Below are 21,695 nucleotides of genomic sequence, written 5' to 3'. Positions count from 1 at the left end.
ACCCGATACGTTGTAATTCGAGCCACTCTCCGGTCCGAGTTTATAATACCATTCATCACAAATGCCCGCTGTACTTGTCATAAGTGCAATTGCCCAAAATCTTCATCGTCTATCGATCGGCGACGTGTCAAAATTTAATCTGATGCCACCCGCAACCCCGTTCGCGAGGATTATACGGAAACGCGTGCGTGTACCACCTGCGGTGTGTGCGGTGAACAGGTGCGTACGTATGATGAGTCTCTTTGAAAGGCAGGAAAGCAAAGCCGCGTTTGACCCGTGACTGGTTTGTCAACGCGCGTCGTGTTATTGTGCCGGTTGAATTTCTAAAGGCGGCTCTTCCGCCGGGCAGGACAAGTAGGCAAAAGATCATCGAGTTAAACAGTTCCGCAGACCCTGCAGGTGTGAGTGACCTATCATCCGTGGACGTTTGTGGTCAAGACCTTTTCTCCTCACCCTTTCCAAAGTTCAAAGTTCGATCGCGCCGTGTTTGTACGAGCGCTACGTTCGGAAATCCCGTAATTTCCAACCTCGCACCAATGACTCGGCCTAGCGAAAGACAGTCAACAGCTATTGGCCAATGTGTCTGTATCGCGTTATCGATCATACGCATCTGTGTCTAACAGTAAACTCGATGCGAGAACGAGCGATATTCTTTTTTGGTCTCTTAATAATTTTTTGTTTTATTAATTTTTATCTCTCGAGGGGAAATATAACGGGGCCGTGCCGCGATGAGAGATGACGAAAGAACTGGTCAAACGAAAATACGCAACGGAGTGATCGGACGACGTCGGTCCGCGTAAAATGGGGAAAAAAATTATCAATCAAAAAGAAACAGAAACCGACAAGGCGGAAGAGCTAAAGATAGCAGGTAAAATCGTGGCGATCGTGTAAAACTCAACAAACTTTTCTCTTCGTAGATCTCCAAAGAGGATAACGAATTTCGCGCACGTTGCGTCACGACGGCCGTATTTTATAGCCACCCAAGGAACCTTCTCCACCACCCGGATGGACACAGGAAATCGCCGGCGGCACTGCAGAAGCCGAATTCAGAAGTATGGCTGCGCGGTTTAAACCTGCGGCTTTTCACGAGCCATTGACCGTGAATGTCAATTGAACAAAAACTTCAGGGATAAACTCCGAATCTTACGTACAACCTACAGAAAAATCGAGTAATTTTGCTGGATGATGTGAGACCAGTTTCAACCGCTACCTTATACGTTGAAGAATAAACAGTTTGACCTAAACTTTCAACAAACTAATCAAGAATAATTTGGAGTTGGAAAATTAAATGTACTCTATAAGCAATTGGATTGCAGGTGATGTGTAGACGAGAATGGGTTCTACGAAAGCCTGATGTTTCATTAAGTGGGTGGCCTGGTCGATTTCGACTTTGACGTATATATCTCCAAATATCGAAGCACACCTATCTCAGAATCGAAAAAGGGCTCAACAGTCCGATTCTATACGAAATTCTGAACAAAAATACTCCAATACTTTATCATTTGACGCAGAAATAACGAAATGGCACGGATTCAACGAAATCGCAATATTAAATGCATAGAATTCAAAAATTCATTCAATTCGTTCACAATCTAAAAATTTGGCGATCTTCAGCGTATCAAACAAACCAAACATACCAATACGGGATTCCTTCCCAACCTGTTAACCTTATCGCCGTTTTACTGGCACGATTTTGATTCGCGCAAATATTTTTCCCCTTGTACAGTAATTCCCATCGCGTAATTTTGCGCCAACAAGGTCAACCGCATTAAATACGCCTACCTGCACACACCCACCCACAAACAATAAAAAATTAGGTATACATTTTTGTGCGCAAGTATTGCGAATGCAGCCGGTAAGTACACGTGCTGAGTGCGAGATTGCGAGAGAACGGGGTTGGCGGCGATAGGAGGAGGAAGAGGAGGAGGAGAAACAAAGAAAGAGAGAGAGAGAGAGAGAGAGAAGGGACTGCGGGCGTCACAGTACGTGTAAAATATTTACGCACATATCGCTAACGGGCGGCGAACCTGTCGGCTTGTCGCAAAACGGCAAGATGGCTGGCGCCGCGCGCCGCCACTCCTGAGGATCCCGGAGAAACGAGGGCCGCGCGACTCGCTCCTCGCCCGTTCGCTTCCACATACACATCCGTATACACGCACGCGCGCACACCGCCTAGAGTCCGTCTTTCGCTAGCGCGCGCGCGCGCACCCGACGAAGCGTTTGGCTAGTCGCTGCAGGGCCTCTGTTTCTCTCGTTTCTGGTCCCACATACAGGGTATATATCCTCTGATGGTGAGGGTGCGCATGGATGCGGTTCGCCCGACAACCACACACGCGCTGGTAACCAAGAGCCGAGCGAAACGGTACCCCTTACCCCTCCGCCCCCACCGCCACCTCCACCTACCAACGATCGCTTCGCTCGCTCTCGTGTGGCTCGAGAGAAGGAATGCGGCTGCCCGAGGCGGGGGAGGAGGGCGGGGAAGGTTGGAGGGGGGGGGGGGGGGGGGCGACCGGGGCCAAACGATGGCTTCGAACACGCTGCTTATGCGCCACAGTTTCCATCCTCCTTCTTTTCAGGCCAACTTTGACTAGGTCTACATACTTGCGTAGAACAACTGGACGCGAGACGAACCTGTCGTGTTTATGCACGCGTACGTTGCGAGTGTTATGTAGCCGCGACGAAACGGTGTTTCAGTGTTAGATCGAGGGATTTTAAATTCTCTCGACGATACACTTTGATCCCCTGTGTATCGTATGTTGTTACCAATCGATCGCGTATCGATCTCGCTGGATAAAGTGAAATGAAACCGATAAAGAAGTGGACAGAGAAAGATATATATATATATATATATATTGTTTTAAAACAAACAAAAGGACAAAAGAAATAGGAAAACGATGTGAGTCACGGTGATTTTCAATACGATCATTAATCGCTTCAGTCACGGTCAATATTCAAAGTCAACGGAAGCAATTACCTCACCGATTTCATCGATATATACTTGCATACAGTATATTCCATACACGATATCGTACGCACGTACATGTACATGATATCGATGGATAAAGGATTAATTATTTAGTCACTTTTTTCCTTGTGTTACACACGACAATAATATTTAATTCTTTTCATCCATTTGTTCGATCTTCGTTCTCATATTATCAAACAATTATATTTCGTGCGGAATGCACGCGCTGTTCGTCTAATTCCTACATACATTATAACACGTGTTACATAGGTTATAATATACGATTAGGTAATTCACCTGGTGGTTCAATGAATCATTGGCTTTCCTAAAATACTTGGCGCCGTTCAACCGGTACTTGCGGTGCTTGTGTGTCAGCCGATTCTTGCGGCCCCGCCGTCCTGGAACAACGATCGAATACTCGTCGTTGTCCATCAGGTAGCGTCTAGACTTTACAACCGGCGCATTCAACCTGTTGCGTGCGTTCAGTTAGATGCACGCGTAATGCCCGCTTGATCGCGTTCGATAGCTGCGTTTACCCATCACTACCCGGCGCGTAGAGCAACTCGAAACGAGCAACCGAGTTGCCCGAGTGAGTGCGATTCGTCGATTTCACTCGCTCCAAAGACCGACCTCGCGAGTCGGTCCCTGGCCACGACTCTAAAAGCTCCAAGCAGCAGCAGCAGCAACGACACAGAGGCACACAGTTCATGATCGCATACATGACGTTATTTTATTGTTACTCGTTCTTATTTCTTTTCTCTCTCACTGAATATAATATCACTGTTCCATCCGGTATTCCCAACACGGTATTATACGCTGCTGCGTTCACCGTTCACAATAGTCTGAAAATATCGTGGAATAGCTGTCTTCTCAATGCAGGTTTCGTCAACGGCGTACGGCTGGCTAATGCCATGTGTTTTTGACATCCGGGTCGCAGATGCAGGCCGAGATACCATATTAACCAATGCTGCTGCAGGGTGTAGAGGAGATGAGCAGCAGCAGCAACAGCAGCAAGCACGGAATCATCCTCACGTCTGGTTTGTGTCACGTGGCGTAGACTACGATAAGATTAATCTTATTTCACGCCGATTTTCACTGTCTTCCTCTTTGTTTTCACAAGTGGATATTGTTAGTTGATAAAACGAAGGTGGTTTCATTAGTTGGTTGGTATTCACAAGTACGGGAACGCGATGGGAATTGCACGCGTTCTTTTTTCGCGCAAATACCGAATATGTCAGTGGATCGTGTTAGTCGGAAAGCGTGTGACACGTGTGTGGTATATCAATTCGAGAAAACTGGGTGATAGAAGAGATTCTTTTCATCGCTAGCGCGGTTTTAATTGTCGATAACTTCTAATAATAAGCGTTACGCGTGCGTTCGTTCATCGCGTACGGTTTTAGAATAGTTAGTATTCCGCGAAGGCAAGTGCCATTTTCGAAAGAGTGACGTAATGCCTTAGCTGGTGTAAACATACGGTTCTCGATATCTCTCTCTCTCTCTCTCTCTCTCTCTCCCTCGCACCATCCACATCTATTTCTCTCGCTCTCTATTCGTATCACTCTTGTGTTTTTTTTACGAATGTGTGCGGTAACACACTTGGGCAATTGTCGAGGAATAATCGAGGAAATTGCACAACGTGGAAGAAAACGAGCGAATGAATGAATGAATGAATGAAAGAAAGAAAGAAACGAAGATTTGCCGAGGATCGAGCGTGAGAGCGACGATTACACATACATAAGAATTATCGAGGAGATAGATATGTTAGTAGGGATTAATGATTAATTCTTACCTTCATCTAGTAGGCGTTCTACGTGTATGAAGACGTTAGGGAAAGCGGCTAATTGCTTCCTATCTTTTAGTAACTGTGAAAGATAGTCCGCTATACTTTGCGTCGTCGTGTTAGTATTATCACACATTGTAATTATGTTTTTATTATTTTTACAATACGGCCGCGGGACGACGTTCCACGATGCGTAGGAACACGTTTCGTTAATGTTTACGCGCGTTAGCGACGTCCAAATTTACCGAATAATGACAATACCTGCCCACCCCAGCGAAGAATTGTCTTCGAATCTACTGATTCGAGGATAAGCCGCGTTTCACGTTTACGCGCGGCCTTTTTTTTCAAATTAATTCCTTATTTATTTATTCATCAAGTTCAACTGTCGTCTTCGTCTCCGTCGTTGTCTTCGTCGTGCGTTACTGCAGACAGTTATTATCAAGGTGACAGTCGAAGAGTCACTATCGTTGCAACAGAGAATTCGTTATACGTCGAAGAAAAACATTCAACGGCAGCAACGGTGATTTAGATAACGAGATGATTAGATGCGTGCGATTTTTTCTATTGTTTTGTTTTGTTTTTAGTTTCGTTCCGTTCTCTTCTTTCTTTCAATTATTAATTCTCTTTTTGTACAACTATCGAGACTAGGGAGATTCGGGATAGACGATTCGGTTATTCGGTATTTATATGGTGTTAATATATATACATATATATCTATACATATGTACACATATATGTATTGTATGTACGTATATGTAGTAAACTATACAGCGATATTTCGTGTGTAAGTACGCGCGCTACGGATATCACGGCTCAACTGATCGGTGCGCTGCGTAAGTCAGGCCGAGGGACTCTCGGGCGGATTCGTGCGGCGGCGCGCAGCTCGCGCTAGCATCAGCGCATGCGCAAAACGGGAAAACACTTCCCGCCCACTGTCCATATACGGCCTCCGCTGACAATACCTACGTAAGCGAGAATCGAGAGATACGCAACGCGCGGATAGTATACAGTATTCGGTATACAGTATACCTTTTTCTTCGAGCTTAAGCACCCCCCACCCCCTCCCCCTTCTCTGTCTCTCGCTCTCTCTCTTTCTCTCCCGCTCTCTTCGCTACTGCATATTGGTTACGCCATGCTGTATACCGTCCTTCAGGTCCAGCTACCCTTCACCCTCCATGCCTTCAAGAGACGGACCCGCCAACGTTTATGCCGCAAGCATGAAACGCGCGCGCACCCGCTTCTTCATTCTTCGAGGACTGGTTTTTTTCAAATACAGAAACATTGACGAAAATCGGCGAAATCAATATAACTCGTTGCTCATGCTTTGTCTGGAAATCGTTTCTAGCTATTGTGATGATCGGGAGTAAATTGTGGCTGTGAGGTGGAAACGATAAAAAATGACCAATTCTCAAGTTGATACTTTGTTTGTATTCAATTTTTTCATCAACTTTGAGCCTGATAATGCCACGTCGTTATGCTGAGTAACGATGGTCATTTGTTAGTCTTATATACATCTATAATTAACTTCTAATGATCAAGAGAACGAAACGAGTTCCAAAAAGCATGAATCTTGATTAATATCACGTAGCTACTTTAAGAAATTCGATTTTTATTTATTCATGTTTTTTCATGCACATCAAATAATTACAATACACAGACCACAAATCTGTATTTTCCCTATTAGTCAAAGTCAACTGGTACCGCGGACTTCTTAATAACCCCGTTGATAAAGCTGATGAAGCTTCGACCATAAATTATAGTTGGTTATAACACACATAATGAACCTAACTCAAGTTTTAACTCGAGACTTCCAGCTCGGGGTATAATTACGTAATATTTACGAAGCTTTCTTTAACCGCGTACGATGAGGTCTGACTGCTCCGGTTTTGCTTGTAACCATATGAGTTTGTACGAGGAAATCTGGCGCGCCTCTCCGCCTCCCTATTCGCGAGATCGCGGCGATACCGCATCAAGAGATCATCGGCGAACCCGATTTCGGTCCATAATATGATCCCACGTTTTATCGTAGAAGGATAAACGCTGCGGGAGAGAAAGAAGAGGAGAGAGAAAGAGCGAATATATCCTGTCAGAGAAACGCGGATCTCGATTGTATCTGTCTATATTTTAGATCGATTTTGCCCTCATGATTCGCGCGCATAAATCAAACTACAAAATGGACCCGCAGCCCGTCTCTTTGGATATTAATGAAAATCCCACCTACGGGGTGAAACGAGCTTATCGTGTGGTGATTAGAGGACGCCGAAATAGGCGGCAGAAGGCGAGCGACTTCGTATCTCGGCGCCCACGTCCGACTGTCCCCAGGGTCTCACGGATGAATCAACCCACGAGTAACCTAGATTGTACCTTCAAAAGGTGAGACCTGAACGACAGCCGACCCGAGGGACGGACTGCAATTACCGGTTCTCTCTTTGAAAAGGACGCGTGGGTCGATACACATTTCGACTCTTTGCTTATTCTGTATTTCGTTTATATTATACCTATATAATTCGAGGTTCCCACTCGGTTCGCATTTCTAAATGTCGTGTGATGGGAAAAAAACGTAACCGTTCAAAAAATTTGAGGGCACGATCGTGATCGGAATTCCATGCGATGATCAGCGTCTGTGGAAAGTCTGCAAAGACCGTTCAAGCCACCCTTGCATGGGGGACTTTGTTCGATTACAACAATGCAAAAATTCGTCAACTATAGACGCACCTAAAATATTACAAGTAGTGACGTTACTTTATTTTCCATGTCACCGTTAATCTCCAAAAGGAAAAGATGATGTTGAGATAAATGTGATGCGGAAGTTGTGCAGCGTGAATAATACACATCATGCACGCACCTTGGGAACGTTGTGTAACGTTGAGGTCTGGATTTACTTACATATCGTGCGATTCCACACACGGACTGCGTTATTTTCGCGATTATTTTGTTCCCCATGCTCCATCAGAGTTTTCATCTACACCTTTTTCAACCAGTTTCTTCGATAAGCTTCGACTCAGTTGTTGTCATCTGGGAAAGAGTTACTTTCGGCTCTGGTCTTCGTGCGATAGTATATCTTATAAGTACGCACATATCTTGTCTGCAGAGACAAAGAGATTCTCTTAAAAGGAAACTACACGTGACGGAATACGGATGCATAAGTTACGTACATCAGATGGACGCATCACGATGTCCAAAGCTGATCAACGATGACATAATTGTAACGGAAGTTACATGATGAACAGCTTGAGGACTCTGGCATTAATTACACGACCGATTGGATCCACAATTTGCTACGGCATATTTATACAGATTTACATCATGGAGATATACATGCGCCTTTGGTACATGCTCAGTTGATCAGCTAGCACACAACTTCTCTCCTCATCCTTCATCCGTTCGCAGTTGCTGAAACATATAATTTTCAGATGAAGTAGATTCGCAAAACTGTAAGCGACTGACGAATGATTTTGCATCGCCCCGACAATCCTGAAAACTTGAAGTAGTTGGCTCAATTCACCGTGGAAAAAACAAAAATTCATATATCTATTTCGTAATGAATAAAAAATTCGATGTATACGTGTGTATACTTTAAGCCGAGATGACAAAAAAAAAAGAACAAGTCCTAAAAATACAAGTACTAGCAAATATTAGTTCATTTTCTTTCGTCATCGATAGAGAACTCCTAGTGTCAATAATGGAGAGGAAAAAAAGTTGGAAAAAAATCTCAAAAAGTTGTCAGTGCGTACACGTACGTAGCTGTAAAATCTAGTGGGTACTTGCAACAATTCGCATCGAGGCCAATATTTTCTGTTCAAAGTGAGATAAAAAAAGAAGAAATATTGAGAAACACCGAGTCTGGCGATGGCAAAAACTGGCCGAACGAGTGACAAAAATTTTACATCATCTCGGAAATATCGGTATGAATTACAATTTGGGACGACAGGCCAAATATTGAAGTTGCATATGAGAGGATAGAGTGCGAGTCTGTGATTCAAGTTTTTAAACGCTTGCAATTGGGCTGCTTGCACACGTGTAAAGCAGACCACACAAATCTGTAAAGAATCCGTGACGCGGATTCGCGGAGAGAACAGTAGACGACTCTCGTTTGGATGTTGAGATCATCGCGGCAGCCTCTTCCGTCCGTCGTAGATGATTTGTATCAACGGTAGGTCTTTAGGATAGAGAAAAAAAGAATTTACAAAAAAAAAAGAAGATAAAATAGAAAAGAAAAATGACATAATAGCGCTACAAGGCATTCGTCATCAGCAACCTGTCATAGTTTACTATAGGCACATAACGTCACGATATATCGTCATGCAAAATGACCGCGGCATACACGATGCGGCGTGGCATAAAATTCGAAGAGAACTGCAGGTCATAGTTTTCTGCATAACGCAGCGCGTCAGCCCGTGCTTTTGCACGTGTAATAACCGCCTAGGCTTGCCTGCAAGCCACTTGACAACGACTACGACGCTTTAGTCATTCCCATAAACGGCGAAGTGCGCGTTGGCAGACAACGAGCAACTGCATGAACGTATTATTATTACGATATGATAGTTATTCGCAACAAGGACGGGCTGGTCTCGCTTAATCGCGGTTAAATATGTGCGGCTGAAAAGTTTGCCATTTTTCTGATTCCCCGAAGTGATAACGTAACTGGAACAGTTGTATAATACAGAGATTCCAGGATGGACGGAAGAGTTACGAATAGGTGGAATCAATTGTGCATGGTTAAAATTTTTGTACACGGAATGAAAAAATATTGAAATTGGATCGAAGACTTTCGAGATCCTTTTACACATGTACGACGTTATTAAAACGCGGACCATGCAGTCTTCTCGCTTTATAAGACCGCTCGATATATAGCCGCCTCTCCTACCTCGACGAGGAAGCTTCCTCCACCAGAGTAGCTCAACGAAGACCTCTAACGAAGTTGATCGGTTGCTTGCAGTCAGTAGAGGCATCTGGTTTGGCATCATCCTGATCCATGACATCCCCGCGTACGGCCTTATAACGAGATGATAGACATTAGACGTTTATTTCCGTCTTTCCCCCTGCTTCGTAGCATTATTAACGACGTTGACGATCCTTAAAATATCAAATGATATAAACCAACGTGCATATGGTACCTTCTGGTAACCGTTCCATGATTTTCGTTACCAGATCACGTTTCGCGCAACCAAAGGCTAAGCAATACATAAATGCGACCGCAAGAATAGAGCTCGCAACACTTGATGAGAATACAAAATTACATGTTTGTGGTAGGGGGTATCCACTGTACCTGCTATAATGCAGAAATGGCGGTGTTCTGTTGTGACGTGTCGTGTTAAAGCGGGAGTAGAACGCAAGGCACCTGTTCGTTGCGATTCCGACCTTCCCCGCATCGACTGGTTGATTGATTGATTGATTGATTGGCATGTGTTGTACGTACTTCGAGTACATACTTGCATACCTTGTGCGTGAAAACAAAGAATGGGGAAAAAAAGAGTACAAGTGAAAATGATAAGGTCCCGTTCGGGTTGACAGCTTCAAGTTCGAGGTGAACAATCTTAATCTTCTCTTCTTCCTCTCTCTTCGCTCTCTACACGAATCCCGTTGTTTCTCTCGTGCAGGTGAGGCAAATTGAAAAATTATTGACGGCGGGGGAAGCCAAAGCGAACCAAGGTGGCTGGGTAGGTGGAATCGCGTAGGTTGATCCTGCAGGTATCCGTGGTGACTCCAGAGAAGGACCTCTCCGAGACGGAGCGGAGATTGTCAGCTGTGTTTTTGCAGGCGCTGGTGTGGTCAGCGCATATAACGTCGTCGCACGTCGCTGAAGGGTCCAGAGCATATTAGGAATGTCGTCTCGTTTCTGCGGCACCTACGGGTTGTCGCCTTCTACGATCGCGGGCGCCTACACATATATTGGTTAATAGTACCAGATGACGTCACTGGTCCATACATGGACCTCGCTGAAACTTCGAGTGGGAGAGAGTTTAACGTGAACAATGATTAGAATTACATTATACCATTTCTTCTTTAGGATTCATTGGCTGCTTCTTTGTCTCCTGCTGCTTCTTTGTCTACTTCTTCTTCGTCTTCTTCTTCTTCTTCTGTCATCCTCTTCTTAGCGCTATTTGCCGACCGGGTTGGTGGCCACATAATATACTTCCTACACACCAGAAAGTCGCAACAAAGATTGATCACCAACAGATCCTGAAACCGCTGTCAATTTTGTTACATACATCACACTAATCAGCGAAAATTGTGGAAAATTGTGGAAAACCGACGGAAAAATTGAATTGTTTGAACATTTGAAGTTTCGAAACGACAGTGCAAGATTGAAAAACTTTTCTTCTATTTCGAATAGAAGAATCAGATGACGCAAGACACAAACATTTATCAAGAACGATCGTCATCGAATGAAATGTTACGAATATTGGTACGAAATTTATTTTCCACCCATTTTCGCTGCAGTGAAATTCATTTTGCAGTTTATTAATTATAATTACAAATTGTCACTCGAGTCGAAAATGGAACATCATGTATATTTTTTACATCAGTACCTTATAATAGACGTAAAAACGTGTTTTAACAACAAGCTTTAAACTAAAATGATATCACGTGACGATGATAACAATAATAATTCTGTTAAAATGTTAAAAATATAGTCATATTTTTATCTAGCACCGAGTCCAAGGTAGGATTATAGAAGATAGATACAATGATTCAACTACACAAAATTAGATGTTGTAGAGTCGATTTATAACGTCAGTTTACCCAGCGCGCATCATACGTAGGTATATCGCTTGCATAATTTGTGCAAGACGCGAGTTTACCCGCCGCTAAGAAAATTGTTATGCAAAGATTATACAAGACGAAGAACGATCTGATCTAAATCAACAAAGCGTTGAACAGGAATCCACGGAAGCGGATAAATCAGAACCAGATTTATACGAGCAATCCGGTAATCTTTGCCCTAGTTTAGTTTTACACGTGAAAAGCCGTACAAGGTTGCTTGATGTTCTCGTCTACGTGGCATGCGTATTGTTCTGTATCTGTAAGATCTGTAACCGTTTTTGGCCTCTGATAGCCCAGTAAATGACAAATACATATCGTTAAAAGAACGTGTGAAAATTGAACGCCAAATGAACTGACATGAGGACGAGTACTGACTGTATGTGAAAACCATACAACAACGACGACGCCGAGACGTAGCAAGAAATCTAAGTGCCAGAAAGAAATATGGCTGCTTGGCCAACCTACGCGTATGTACATCAACGTCGCGTATATACTTTAATAATTTCATTACGCGTTCTTGACGCTAAACAACTCACAAGTCTGCGGGATGAATTAAAGATACTATATTGTCACAGATCACGTTACACACACACGTACGCACAGAGACACGGATATCGTATATTACATAGCGAATCACGCTCGGATCTATTTTCATATCGCGAAAAATTGTACCCCTTCCCGATTACGAAACGAATGCTGCACGTTTCCATGTTCTACATCTTCGATGGACGAGAAAAAAAAATTATGATATATAATACGGGTATTGATTTGATACCGATAAAAAATGTTGTATTTATAAATTTGATATTTTGAGAATCCCACCCGCTCAAGGTCTCTTATAGGTGCGAGAAATTCGTTTATAGATAACCGACGATTGTAAAATTGTTAATTTGCTTGTCTCCTTTTTTTATTCAACAAATAGCGACACGTCTCGCGTGTCGCCGCGCCTTAAATAAGTACAATTAAAATTATAATTCCCTATCTCGCAAATTGACGACGATCTGATTTTCCTCGATTTCCAGATTGCCTGAAAGTCTTGGAGCGATCGACTTGTCTTCGTCCACTTGGATTCGCGTTCATGTTCTTGAAGTGACCGTAGCCGCCGCCCCCCTGTCTCTTCCTAGGTCTGGAATCCTTGCTTATTCCAACTTCTGCGAGGTTTTTTTTTATCGTTAAGAAAATTATACGTATGGATTTTTCTACCCGACTTGACAAACGAAATGAATAGGATGTAAAAAAAAAAAATATTTTGCAGCGAAAGAAACGATCTGCACACCCTCCTAGCTGGGGTGAAAACTTTGAATTGTAAGATTTTTCAGTAAATTCTCATCACGTTACATGCGCTCCAAAATGGTATGATTAGAAAAGGATACTCAGGTCAACGGCAGGCGGTACGATGAATCCAAACGATTTACCAACTTTGGATAAATCCAAGGTCTCAACGTCGAAAATCTGCTTCAGATGATGCGAATCGTACGCCCGTACGTAAGCTTTGAAGGCCTCCTTAGCGGAGGTGTTCAAAAAGTAGTTCTTTGATATTAATTTTTCGAGCTAAAAACAAAGAAAAACAATCCACGTTTGCAGCGTTTAAATTTTCAAATACGAAGCAATATATTCAAGCAGTAATTCTCTGTAGACGAAAAAATACGAAGAAAGAAATTCCGTAGCAAACCAAAAACAAGAAGTGAGAGACAAAGAGAGAGAGGGAGAGAGAGAGAGAGAGAGGAAAGCAATGGAGAAGAGATCGACACCCCCCGGCTCGATTAATCAGCACGAAACTTGCAAAGACATGGTGGATTAACTCGCTATAGCGAGCTGATTATTCATAAGAATAAAAAATTATTGCTACATAGCGCACAGAGCCGAGAAAGGTAAAATCATCGGATCCCAGTAGCCATGGCCAAGACGCAGATTCCAATCTGCCTCTGCAACCCGCGCGCAGATTCTGGATTGGTTACGACCGCTCAAGAAGGGAGTGGCACATGATTCACTCGCGTGGGCGCGATTTCCCTCCCCTCTTGCTCCTCGCCTTTCCCTCCTTTACCCTCCCAGCCTCCTCCTCCTCGAGTCACGATCTTTTCTCAAGGAAGACGAACACATCGGTAGCCGAAAGAAACGTCTTTGTGTAAACGCTGGCAGAGAGAAAGAGAGAGAAGATTTTTTTTCCTCCTCTTCCACCGTATCGCAGATCAGAAATTAAATTACGAAAAGTAATGTTCTCTCTCTGTTATTATTGTACGGCCGCGAAACGCCGTTCCCGAAAAAGCACCCTCGCAAATTTCAACTCACATTTATAACAGAATACATTGGTTTATTCTGCATTTCTTCACTGCCAATTTGTACATATATGAGTGTTTATTTTCGAGTTTCCTGATATTTTAAGCACCGAAACTTTGCCCTGATATTTAATGTTAGATGGTCTGCAGATTTCACTAATTCCTAAAATTTTACCGAATTTTCTGGATTTTTCGATATATTCTAATTAGACCGCCTCAATACAAAGGCTTGAATTGTTATAGGATGCATTTTATATTCAGCTGGCTTCGGAGACGAATTATGTGATGAGTTTGATGCTTTCAACATAATTTTATTCACTTTTTCCTATAGCTTCTTCGCTTTCTACGTATAAAAACCCTGAAACAGCGATATCGTTAACCCCTAAAGCTTTAATCTCGTTATGATCATGACCGGGTTAAACCATTTGCCCGGGAATGGTCATAAAGTAAATATATAACAATTAACGAGAAATGCAAAAAGCCTCTTACGAGCAATTGCCGTCTCCACCACCAAGTTTTTGTGCTAGAAACCGTTTTTTCTACCTCCGGAGACTGTTCGATCGATATTCATTGCAACTGACAATTATCGCGTATCAAATACGTAATTTATGTCTCAGGAGAGTTTTCTCAGGCTTTCGAAATCATCCTCCATGGAGCGAAATTTAGATTTGAACAAGGTTAGAACCTTGTAAAACCTATAGATTATTCATATCCATATGTATCTAGTAAAGGAAACATTTGTCAATAAAAATCGCGCTTTATTTCAAATAGATGCATATCTAAGTATATACTTTCACCAGGCAAAGTAGGTGATCATCTTTCACAACTTCGAATTCGTCAACGACTCGGTTTTAAGCTTGGCGGGTTTTTAAATTAAAATCAGCAGCTTATTGCGACAAGACGCTACTCCCACACGCGAAAAAGGTAAATTTGTTCTATACATAATGTAAGAATCTTGACAGGTAAATATTTCGCCACTTCTTGTGTGTTCAATTTTCGCACTAGCGATAGAAAAATACATGCGTATGAAAAAAATTTGCCAAATTATTAAAAATACGAGGAACTCAGTTTCCAGTTTTAACTTGTTCAATTATTTTCTACAGACTTTATTTGAATTCTTGCCGCAATAACAATGTACATAATTGCCAATTTATTGCGGTAAATTGGTTCACTGTAAGACATAGATACATTCATTCGCACGCACAAGTATTCGTGAAAACACAAGTACGCTGGCAAAGCTCCACATATGCTGGCATACGCGTACTGGTCACATCTATGCTTAGATTACGAATAGAACAGACGTTGATAATAAAAGAAGGCAGACGGCCAGATACGGGATAAAAACTGTTCGGTCGGGTATAAGGATTGTATTAGGTCGAGTAAAAACACGGTCTTCGCATCTGGTGTAGCGTACTTTCAGAGTTCTGGAACGTATTAATCGAATTAATTTATCGCCAATAAAATAAAGAAAGAAAATTTCCAAGTTAATTATGATTGATCTCTGAACTTCGAATTACGTTCGATAAAATGACTCGTCCAAGATCGCGTACCTTCCGCTATAGTTTTCCTCTCACGCGTGAAATCGGAAAGCGGTTTGCTGTATCCCCTAAAGGTTTTCTTATTTATGGAAGTAAATGCTAAGAATAGATTTCCGGGTCTCGGGTAAAGTATGTGTAGGTACTGAAAATCTTAAAGAGCAGGGAGAGCCGGAGGAAGAGGAACGCTGGAGTGCGTGGGCTTATGTAGCCAAGGCGAAGGTATTTATAACGCGATTTTGAGCAACTTTCGACCAGCGCCAGACCGATCTGCCTGGAATCACAAACCTCGACGCGCACAACTCACGCATCGCGTTCAAACTAGATATCGTTGTTATTAATGACATCTGGAAATGACCTAATGAAGGACTAATTACACGTTTAATAATGTTTTTCCAACAAATATTGCTCGGACGCTTTAAAACTTTGACTACTCGCAGTACACAAGCAGATTTCCTTTTTTTCACAATTGTTCTTGGGCTGTTATAATAACTATTGATCAAATTATAATCTTGGCATTTTTCCGAGTTCGATTGTCAGCTGAGCATTTCCCTTCAGATCATTTTTCACTCCGATCCTAATCAACGATGAACACGCGCATGTATGAAATTTCGATGCAATACCCAGAAGATGGGTCAAAATAATATTTGAGTATCGAATAAAATCATCAAGTATTTTCAGTATATTTAATTTCTTCTATATTTTATCCCTTTATGCATATTTTTTCCTGAGCTTTTTGGAACGTAGTAAGAAACTTTTGATAATTTGTAATGACTGTAAGACTCATGCTGATCTGACTTTGAGCTTACAGAAGCGCTGCATGCAATGTAAAGAAACGCTGCACCGTCGCTGCTATTTCTTATTATTATTAGATTATGTGTCACATTACTGGCAAATTTTCAGTCAACAATACGACGCAATATGAAAAGAAAATTTAGTTTAGTTGGCAAGTGATTCTGGATACATTTCGAGCGATGCTAACTCATCGCTCATTGGTAAGCAGATATAAACATCTATATAAAGTATTCGATTTGTTAATCAATAAGTAATACTCACTTGTAACTGTATATCGGCGATCTTGTTCCACGAGAACTCGAATTCATTAACGGGAATTCGTGCCTGCTTCAGGTAACGCAGAAATCCTAATTCTTCTGGTCGCAAAACCATCAAGGCGTGACCACTGCTGCCTTCTCCACGTGCTGTTCTTCCAACTCTGTGTATATATTCCTGAAGAGAAGAGAACAATACAAGCATAAAAAAATGTAACTGATTGTCTGATAGTTTCTGCGTAAATCTGAGAACGCAAATTGTACCTTAGGATCATCCGGCGGATCATATTGCACGATCCAATCAACATCAGGAATGTCAAGACCACGAGCTGCAACGTCGGTACATAGAAGAATACCAGTTGATGCGTTACAAAATTGGAAGAACGTTGTGGTGCGTTTAGTTTGCTTTTGCTTTCCCTAAAAGAGAGTAATAAAAGAATCTATATGAGGCTGGGTGATGAATAAAGGAATATATTGTGCAGGAAATAAAATTGCAGAGCGTACTTACGTGTATGCTCATCACCGGTAGGTCGATATAATTCAATAGTTCATGGTAATATTTGACGGACATGCAGGAGCTGAAGAATACCATAACCTTCTTCTTCCGATTCTTCTTAAGGAAGGTAAACAGAAGCAGAAAACGTTTCTCACTTGGACACACAACATAACCTTGTTCCAAACCCTCGACGGTTGCCTTTTCTTTTTCGTCATCCACCCCCACATATATCGGCTCTTTTTTGAGAGCTAAGGTAGTCAAAGCTTCCGTTTTCTGAGACTGTGTCGCGCTGAATAACATCGTCTGTCTTCTTTCTGTAACAGAGAAATTCAGATGAAATAAGACGTTGAAGAATATTCCTAGAAAGTAATGTTAGAAAAGAAATACACATGAAAGTAATTTCTCCAAGTTGCAATGCATGTAAACTGTACAACTAATTAGATTTTTATCCAGCATTCTATACAATGCAAATACTGATAAAAAGAAAAGCTACTCACTAGGCAGAATATTGATAATCTGTTTCAATTCTTCTTCGAAACCAATATCCAGTATACGATCAGCCTCATCGATAATTAGGCACTGAAGATTTTTATACAAAAAATCAGGAGTGTTTTGAAGGTGATCCAACAATCGGCCAGGTGTAGCTACCACGATGTTTATACCCTTAGAAAGTTTCTGTGCCTCAGTTTTCCTATTTGCGCCTCCCATCAGCAAGCCATAAGTGTGATGATGGTGCTTCATGAGCTCCTTGAGAACGCCAAAGGTCTGCATAGACAACTCACGTGTCGGGGATATTATAATGCAGCCGGTGCCTAAAATAAAAAATTTCCCAATTTGTATCTACTGAAAGATTTGTATTTGGATATATTTCTGCAGACTAACCGTTTCGTGGCATGAACTTTAGTTTGTAGATGAGTTCGACAGCTGGTATTAAAAATGCTAGTGTTTTTCCAGAGCCTGTTTTTGCAGCCCCAACAAGATCTCGTCCTTCAATTAGGGCAGGAATTGATCGGGCTTGAATTTCAGTCATGTTAGCAAAACCCATATCTTCAATTGCCTTCAGGGTATTCTCACATACTTTGTCTTTTAGGGATGAGAACGCAGCATTGTTCATTATTTCCAAACCTACGGCGGATCCAGGTACTGAAAATCATAAAATGGAACTTTCAACGATGAGAAAAATATACCTATACTCTGTTATAAATTTGAGGCTCACATATTTTTGCCACATCGCACGGCGTAGCTTCCTCCTCCAACTCTTCTTCTCCGCTGTCATTATCACTTTCATCTTCATTGTTTTCAGTGTGTTGTAACTTCGCTGGCTTCTTCTTTTTCTCTGAAAATTCGTATCAGTCATTGTATATACTACATCAACACTGTAAATACTGAAAATATCACTATTGTAGATTTGACTCACGTTTCACTGAAATATCATCAGGCAGATGCCGTTTAACTCCGTGCCCATTCACAACTATGTCTTCATTGCTGTTATCAGATTTCTCTGCAAAGCCTGAACATTTGGAAAATAACCGAAATTTTAGTAGTATGACTTAAGCTTACTTATTAATAATTCATGAATGTTATACTTTAATAGTTATTAACTAACTCTATTAATTATATTGAATGTAAAAGTCAAAATTTATTTTCAACTAACCATTATTTGGCCGTTTTCCAGGTTTTACTTTACGCACAGATTTTTTAGGTGCCTGAAATAACAGTCTCATTATCAATTATTCAAACACTATAATATCAAGGCATTAATTTTTATCCCAATGTATTGACGATGAAATGAAACTAAGATATTTTATAGGTTAGGACAAATATTGCCGAAGAGAATATTCGATTGTGGGGTTCCAGGATGTTGAAACAGTGAGATACCTGATTAGTAAATGTATTTATCACTTATATATGAAAGCAATGATAGGCTCAACATTTTCAAACAATGGGAAGGAAAGTTCTAAGTATTTGACGCCTTGGAGGTTAGATTATGTCACGAAAAGAATTGAATTTATAATTGAATTGCCGAATAATATTGTTCGTTCTTACCATTTAGCACTTCTTTATAATAGTATTTACGCAACAAGAACGTTATAACCCAATAATGCTGTATAATATACTGCAAGTCTAGCAAATATATTCAATTTATAACCCACGCTCCATCGACAAACACATGGCGAGCATGGTACAGTTAGGAAAATCAAGCCAGTCAAGCATTAAGTATACAGTATCACCTAGTAACGTATGAACTGAACTCCCTCAGTTCCCTTCGCGGCGGCTGCCTCAGAGCGGTGAAATTGAATTTGACTGTAGAGTACAACGCAGAACATATGAGTTTTTTTTAACAACCGCCGATAAAAATAGGCGAATTAATTGACTTATCATTCACTTTATAGGATATGTTTTTTAGACGACTGTGTTTAAATGTGTCTTCAACTGAAGAAAAACTAGTATTTGTCATAGCGAAAATTGAATAAAAATTCACAACTCGATTGCCAATAATATACCTAACTCAACATGTACCACCTAAAAGAAAGGTATTGCTGGTATTGTGCAAGCATCTAGTTATTGTTGAAGTTTAACTGAACAAACTTAGGGTGATACATGAGGATTTATGAAACTGACACTGATCGAAATGGAGAACCGATAGAAAAAAAAGCTATAAGTTTATAAAATAACAATATTATTACTATTAATAACAAGAAGTCAGTTAGACATTACAAGCGAATCTACTAATATGAGGCTGCAATTATTAATTGTAATATAGCACCTATTATAATATAATGAAAAATATAGTTGTTTATTTCTTGTGCAACTTAATAGGTAAAAATACAATATCAGGCTCACACAGCATCTGCTCATAACTTTTTGCAACTGGCTTCATGTTTTTGTAGCCTATACGGATAAAACTTGCGATGGCAAAGCTTACATGGAAGCAGCTGGGCATAGTGTTCTTCCAAATTCACCACCGGTGCATTAAAATCTGAAATAAATTCAGTTTCATTTAATACAACTCCAGTATAATAAATTCGTTGGAGTTGACTATAGTTTACCTTCTGGCGGCAGTATTGGTTTTTCTTCAACCTCGTCTTTTGGAGAAGAAATAGGTGCGGCTGATAGTTCGAGTCGAAAACTTTGAGGTGATCCTGTGATGGGCGTACGAGGCAACTGCCGTGTGGGCTTCATTGGATCAATTAAAAGTTCCACCTATAAAAAAAAGATGAAAAATGAAACATTAACAGCTTAATAATATGTAGACTATTTCAGTAATTATCGTGTAGTCATAAATTTTTTTCTTACGTCATCATCAGAATCTTCTCGAGTTTGTGACTTTCCAGAATTTTTTTTAGTCTTTTTTCCTGCATTGTTTGTTCTTGTTGTATTTGAGTGAGACCTATCACCTAGTGGTGAGACAGACGAATCGGATGTGTAGCTTAAATTTTTTTTGGCATCAGCCAAGTAAAACGTGGTATTTAATTTGAGACTGTCTAATGGAACTTCGTCTTTGTATGCCGAAGGGGTATCTGGACTGAAAATACTCTTTGTTGCTTTTTCAATATTCTTATAAGTTTTATTCGATGCACCCACAGTGCCATTCATAACCCTCGTTTGGTGATCTTTGAGTGTAAGTACAGACAAATTATTGAAAACATGGTCTGCCACACCAGTCAATGTGTCCTGAACATTTGGATTCGGGATATTTTCTTTGTTCGATTCCTGTAAATTTATCAATATCATGTAAATGAAATCGAAAAGGTATCTGTATTTATAACTATTTCAATCTTCTTCAGCTAAAATGTTTCAAAAATATTTCAAAAATATTTCACATACGATTGTTTAATAGTCTGCAATGAAATAGCCAAGTATGATTGAAATTTAAAACAGGATTTTATTTGAAAATTTAATTCCACCTTGTTCTGGCATTTAGCATGAGTGCACTTGCAAAATTCCCCACAAGGAATGTCTTTTTTCACGCAACCACAAATTTTGCTTATACATTTTCCTTTGCAACTACATCCTTTCCCAAGTATTTTATTTATTTGTGGACTCGCTATTGTTGCACCAATCTGCTGTTCCTTAGTTTCGGGATTTAACTGTGAACTGGGTACTACAGCTGCTAGACTATGTCCCTGTTCTTTATCAAGCACGGGGAAATTATCATGTCGTCTTCCATTTGGCAATTGGGTTTTCATTAAACGGTCAACCGTTTGTTTCAGTAATTGTACTTCTTCTTGCAATTCTATTACTTGAACTGAAGTTTTATCTGGACTTGTTTGAGTGCTCGCATCCTGTGCGCTGAAATTCAATTGCAACATTGCATGCAATTAATGACATTCAGTGGCAAATGGATCAATGATATACCATACAACAATTAGTTATAATTGTGACAGAAATGTTAATAGAAAATTATAGAGCAGTAAAATCACGAAGCTTGTGCAATCTCTTTTTCAAATTATCATTACAATATGATGAAGCTGTCTTAGAGAAGTTGGGTGGATCCTGTTTAAGATGGAAAACAATTCGAAAAAATTATCCGTCAAGCGATCCAGTAACGTGATGTAATAAATGCAAAATTGAATTCTGCGAAGGCGGTTAGTCAGAAAAATTTGGATCCAGCACTTACACATCTTGTTGAGTAGCGTTCTTACGTGTCCGCTTACTACGTCCAGCCATTCTAATACAAAATATTCTGTAAGGCTTCTAACTAATAAAATCTCTAACTCTCGGGCAGCTCGGGTTCCTTGTTCTCTTTCTTCTTTGCTAACAAAGCACGTCCACTGACATCCACTCGAACTGGTTTCAGTTCATTACAGTTCGACCGTTGACAA

At 40.9% G+C, this 21,695-nt stretch overlaps 3 protein-coding genes and 2 long non-coding RNA genes across 14 annotated transcripts in view; 2 read left to right on the top strand and 3 right to left on the bottom strand.

The window, feature by feature from the left end:
- The window catches only part of how (protein held out wings), a 43,011-nt gene extending 37,437 nt beyond the window's left edge, over positions 1–5,574 (bottom strand). For all 10 annotated transcript variants that reach the window (XM_046637216.1, XM_046637220.1, XM_046637225.1 and 7 more), the window contains exon 1: positions 4,755–5,574. In XM_046637216.1, coding sequence (XP_046493172.1) covers positions 4,755–4,881 — 127 coding nt within the window. In that variant the 5' untranslated portion in view covers positions 4,882–5,574. The remainder of the gene's footprint in view (positions 1–4,754) is intronic.
- Positions 5,575–9,289: 3,715 nt separating this feature from the next.
- Positions 9,290–12,164, top strand: LOC138191422 (uncharacterized). The gene is made up of 2 exons (XR_011177720.1): positions 9,290–10,272; positions 10,346–12,164. It is a non-coding gene; the product is annotated as an uncharacterized lncRNA (long non-coding RNA).
- pit (pitchoune) lies at positions 12,062–19,073 on the bottom strand. The gene is made up of 11 exons (XM_046637213.2): positions 18,916–19,073; positions 18,524–18,575; positions 18,287–18,379; positions 18,086–18,205; positions 17,752–18,012; positions 17,367–17,681; positions 16,882–17,183; positions 16,638–16,790; positions 16,381–16,551; positions 12,887–13,064; positions 12,062–12,664 (listed from the first exon to the last, which is right to left on the bottom strand). The coding sequence occupies exons 1-11, from the start codon at positions 18,916–18,918 to the stop codon at positions 12,492–12,494; spliced, it is 1,821 nt and encodes a 606-aa protein (XP_046493169.1). The 5' UTR covers positions 18,919–19,073; the 3' UTR covers positions 12,062–12,491.
- LOC124224937 (uncharacterized) lies at positions 15,925–17,023 on the top strand. The gene is made up of 2 exons (XR_006884955.2): positions 15,925–16,319; positions 16,453–17,023. It is a non-coding gene; the product is annotated as an uncharacterized lncRNA (long non-coding RNA).
- Positions 19,074–19,592: 519 nt separating the features above from the next.
- LOC124224935 (uncharacterized) lies at positions 19,593–21,695 on the bottom strand. Its single transcript, XM_046637215.2, has 5 exons — positions 21,491–21,695; positions 20,778–21,162; positions 20,167–20,583; positions 19,920–20,073; positions 19,593–19,849 (listed from the first exon to the last, which is right to left on the bottom strand). Exons 1-5 carry the CDS (start codon positions 21,538–21,540, stop codon positions 19,725–19,727), a joined length of 1,131 nt encoding a protein of 376 aa, XP_046493171.1. The 5' UTR covers positions 21,541–21,695; the 3' UTR covers positions 19,593–19,724.

The sequence above is a fragment of the Neodiprion pinetum genome, chromosome 1 (genome assembly GCF_021155775.2).
Source record: "Neodiprion pinetum isolate iyNeoPine1 chromosome 1, iyNeoPine1.2, whole genome shotgun sequence".
NCBI classification, from domain to species: domain Eukaryota; kingdom Metazoa; phylum Arthropoda; class Insecta; order Hymenoptera; family Diprionidae; genus Neodiprion; species Neodiprion pinetum.
This window is presented reverse-complemented; position numbering and strand designations above follow the sequence as displayed.

What these genes read in the sequence shown, in the direction of transcription:
- pit (XM_046637213.2), bottom strand. An exon ending in GTGCGATGTGGCAAAAATAT is followed by an intron (nt 18,013 to 18,085) that starts GTGAGCCTCAAA and finishes TATGATTTTCAG; the next exon opens with TACCTGGATCCGCCGTAGGT. An exon ending in AAAGTTCATGCCACGAAACG is followed by an intron (nt 17,682 to 17,751) that starts GTTAGTCTGCAG and finishes TTTTTATTTTAG; the next exon opens with GCACCGGCTGCATTATAATA.
- LOC124224935 (XM_046637215.2), bottom strand. Translation starts at nt 21,540, where the DNA reads ATGGCTGGACGTAGTAAGCGGACACGTAAGAACGCTACTCAACAAGAT. An exon ending in AACGCTACTCAACAAGATGT is followed by an intron (nt 21,163 to 21,490) that starts GTAAGTGCTGGA and finishes ATTGAATTTCAG; the next exon opens with CGCACAGGATGCGAGCACTC. An exon ending in GAGAAGATTCTGATGATGAC is followed by an intron (nt 20,074 to 20,166) that starts GTAAGAAAAAAA and finishes TTTTTTTTATAG; the next exon opens with GTGGAACTTTTAATTGATCC.